The following is a 3,564-nucleotide window of genomic DNA, read 5'->3' on the forward strand; positions in this document are numbered from 1 at the left end:
CTATCAGGGTTCACCGAGATTACATACAGGACCAGGAGCACAGAGTTCTCCAACACCCATGCAATATCAACAATATACCCAACGATATTCTTCACCTACGAGACCTCACGCACCTTATAGTCATCATCAGGTAAACAAATGCCTTGCCTTCAATCTGTGACTTTAATTTAATTCTTGTATATTAATATCGAAAAGATGTAGCCAATCGAATCAATGTTTCTACATGATATTTTCTTCAATCTTTTTAGCTAAACTCTTATACGACGCAAACCAGTCATCCCTCAAGCTTATATACGGAACAAAGAGGGTGGAATCAAGGCGGTCCACCAAATCCACCTCCACCGCCAAGTAATCAGGTCACTCCATCGGGTCAGTCACCACAGCGTGCTTTGTCTCAGTCTCCAGCTCCACCACCTGCTGCGTCACCGCAACCACAAGCTACCAGTCAGACCCAGGTGAACATTATTATAAAAATTATTAATAGTTGATAGTCTCTCTAGCGTATTATTGGAATGTATCAAAATTTCAGTCATCTTTACCTCTCTATACAATTATTTTTCTAATGGAAGTACATTGATAATTTATTTATATATAGAACGTATAATTTACGCGTAAGAAAGGAAGTTTACGAAAATGGAGTATTTTTTTTTTTATAGAAGTAAAAAGCATAACATAGATTTTGACATTGACTCATTTTTGCAAATAAACTTGATGTGATAACCATTATTGATGCAAAACAATAGTTTTTTAAAAATTAACATTAATTAGGAATATTGTAATGCGATGTATATATACAAATTCTTTGTGAATGGATATACAAATTCTTTGTGAAAGGATATATAAATGAATTGTTAAGATAGTATATATATATGCAGTGCAGATTCCTTATTTACACCTTTTATTTTACAAATTTATAACACGTTGAGCATTGTAAATAACTTATTGGAGATATTTCAATGTTCTAGGAAGATATGTATACATAATAGAATCTATCAATATTTTCATGAAAATTAAGATATGTCAGAATATGTAGTTTAGAGATGTATGCGTCTACAGTGCATTTCTATAATGTAAAAATAGTTTATTCACGGTATTGTGCCTTCTTTTCAGGCTTTCCACAATATACAACAGCGAGCTACAACACCAAATACTCAAGGAATTGACTCTGGGGTAAGTTTTCATATATACAATTAAGATTAATTTTATTTTATCCTTAAAGAAAGAAATTAAGTACATCGACGTCACATTCGCTGCGCCTCCTCAGGATTCAGACAGATGTGTGTGTGCGTGCGTGCGTGCGTGCGTGCGCGTGTGTGTGTGTACGCGCGCGCGTGTGGAAAGAAAAGCTTAAAGTATCCGCAACGTAGCAAACAAGTTTTTGCCGGTGATTGCATAATCCTCGCCGTGACAGGAATGATTGTCGTAGAGATTTCATGTACGATTTGAATTAATTCTATTCTTCTATCACAGAAGCTACGCGGTTCATTGTATCGATACCGGTGAAATTCTTATCGAAATTTAGTACTGCATGTGTGTATGTGTGCGTGAAAGTATATAGGATATCCCCCACGGGGACGTCAATCATCTCTGGCGAAATCGCGACGATCGTGTGATGCTCGCGACGCGCAAGTTTGGGAATAGATCGAAAAGCGAATTTTCCGTCTCGCAAAGTACTACTTGCAAGGTCTCTATCTACGACTTCGGTCTTGGTACTCGTTCAAGTACTTTCCTGACGAAAAGAGCGAGCGAGAGTGAGCGAAAGGGTGGCCCCTCGCGTGGTGCGCGAGGGGATCAGGAGGCCAAGGAAGTGGTAGCGGAGAAGGAGAAGAAGCAGGAGGAGGAGGATGAGCAAGGAGCGGAAGAGCGTGAGGGGAGGTGGAGCGGACGATGACGGTGGGGATGGAGAGTACCCGACTCTCGTAGAGTTCGATTAGGGCGCGAGTTGCGCGGCCGCCGGAGCCCCAGATATTAGCGACTTCCCCGCCGTGTTTCCCCTCCGCTCGCGCACTTCTGTCCCTCGCCCCGGGGTTACCCGTCCCCACTGCCGTTTGCATGGGCGGGTAAGCGAAAGAACCGACACGGATAACGCGGCGACGGTAGCGGGGTGCGATGCGAGCGCGAATGCGATTGGTCGAAAACCGACGGCGACGGCGACGGCGGCGGCGGCGATCCTCCCCACTGCCAACGCGCGCGACGACGTGACGTTTTGTGTCGCGCTCGGCTATATTCGGTACGCCGGATCATGCGACTGTCACTCTGCGACACGCCATCGAACTTCTTACGCTACCACGGCGCGGCCTCTCGAATCGCAATCGCAATGTACCGTTCCGCGAAACGCAAGAACTCCTCGTGAACTCTCTCGCTCTGCGTATAGCGACGCGGGATTATTATTGTAGGATCTGCGTGACACTCCAAGTTTCCGGACGCCGTCGTTTGCGGCATCGAGCCGTTCCAGAGCGTTCGAGAGAGAAAGACATATATATTATATAGAGAGAGAGGACAGGGGGGGGAGAGAGAGAGAGAGAGAGAGAGAGAGAGAGAGTCAGAGCGCCCTGGGATACTCATCACCGCGAGATAATATCCCGCGAGATGCGCGACGAGGGGAACAGGACAACATCGTCGGCCCCGTTGGCTCGGCCACCAGGGCGGGAGTGCTCGCGGATCTTTAACCGCACGAATCGTTCGCGGAGTACATGCGCTCTCGGCGCCGTCGCGGCGATACCCGCCATGTTACTCCAGCGCGACTTGCTCTACGACGTTATGAAACGGCGAGGAAGGAACGATTCGTTATTTCGCGAGCGAGCTCGATCTGTCAAATTCGCGAAATGACGGAAAATTTTCACGCGGGAGTTGATTAATTTTAACTGCAACTTTAGAATCCGGCTGTAATAGGAAAAATAAGTTATTATACGTATCCGATATTTTTTTCCCATACTTTTTGTCGAATATAAAAAGCTGAAAGTCGAGAGTTAATATCTAATGGATCGGAAAATTTTTTTTCACCATCTTGTTGACCCTTTAAAATTGGAATAAATCGTTTCTCCAGAATTGGAGTAAATCAAGAGATACTGGGACGAGTGGGAACCGACATGAGAAATAATTCGGGAAAAAACCCGCGATGGCATAAACGCGGCCGTAAACGGTAGAAACTTTATGCACGGTCACGGTGCGCGGTGTACGGTCAATAAAACGTCGATGTATCGGCAGCGGTGACCGGAGCGGGCGCGACTCGTATGCAGCCGAACAACCGCGCGCACAACGACGAGCAGTAGCAGACCATCCAAATGCACGTCTGATGGGAACACATGGTTTCCATGAAACACACATGATATTTAGTCTGCTACAGGTGATCTCCGACATTCCGGGATCCGCTAATGATTCCCAGTCAATTATGAGTGATCGCGCGCGCGCAAAAAAAAAATCCCTCCCTCGCCGATCTTCGCGAATTAAAGTAGCGATCTCTCATATCGAAATTCTCATCGAAATTATCGCACTGTTTTGACGACCGGCCCGATATCCAGCCTCGATACCCGCTTCTTCTTCCCCTCCACCCCCCCCCCCCCC

At 46.0% G+C, this 3,564-nt stretch overlaps 1 protein-coding gene across 2 annotated transcripts in view; it reads left to right on the forward strand.

Annotated features, from left to right (window-relative positions):
* The window catches only part of LOC108755856 (trithorax group protein osa), a 19,975-nt gene that overhangs the window by 1,485 nt on the left and 14,926 nt on the right, over positions 1-3,564 (forward strand). For both annotated transcript variants that reach the window (XM_018499195.1, XM_018499196.1), the window contains exons 2-4: positions 8-130; positions 249-455; positions 1,111-1,170. In XM_018499195.1, the coding sequence (XP_018354697.1) occupies positions 8-130; positions 249-455; positions 1,111-1,170 (390 nt within the window). The remainder of the gene's footprint in view (positions 1-7; positions 131-248; positions 456-1,110; positions 1,171-3,564) is intronic.

This window comes from Trachymyrmex septentrionalis, unplaced genomic scaffold (assembly GCF_001594115.1).
Source record: "Trachymyrmex septentrionalis isolate Tsep2-gDNA-1 unplaced genomic scaffold, Tsep1.0 scaffold9, whole genome shotgun sequence".
NCBI lineage: Eukaryota > Metazoa > Arthropoda > Insecta > Hymenoptera > Formicidae > Trachymyrmex > Trachymyrmex septentrionalis.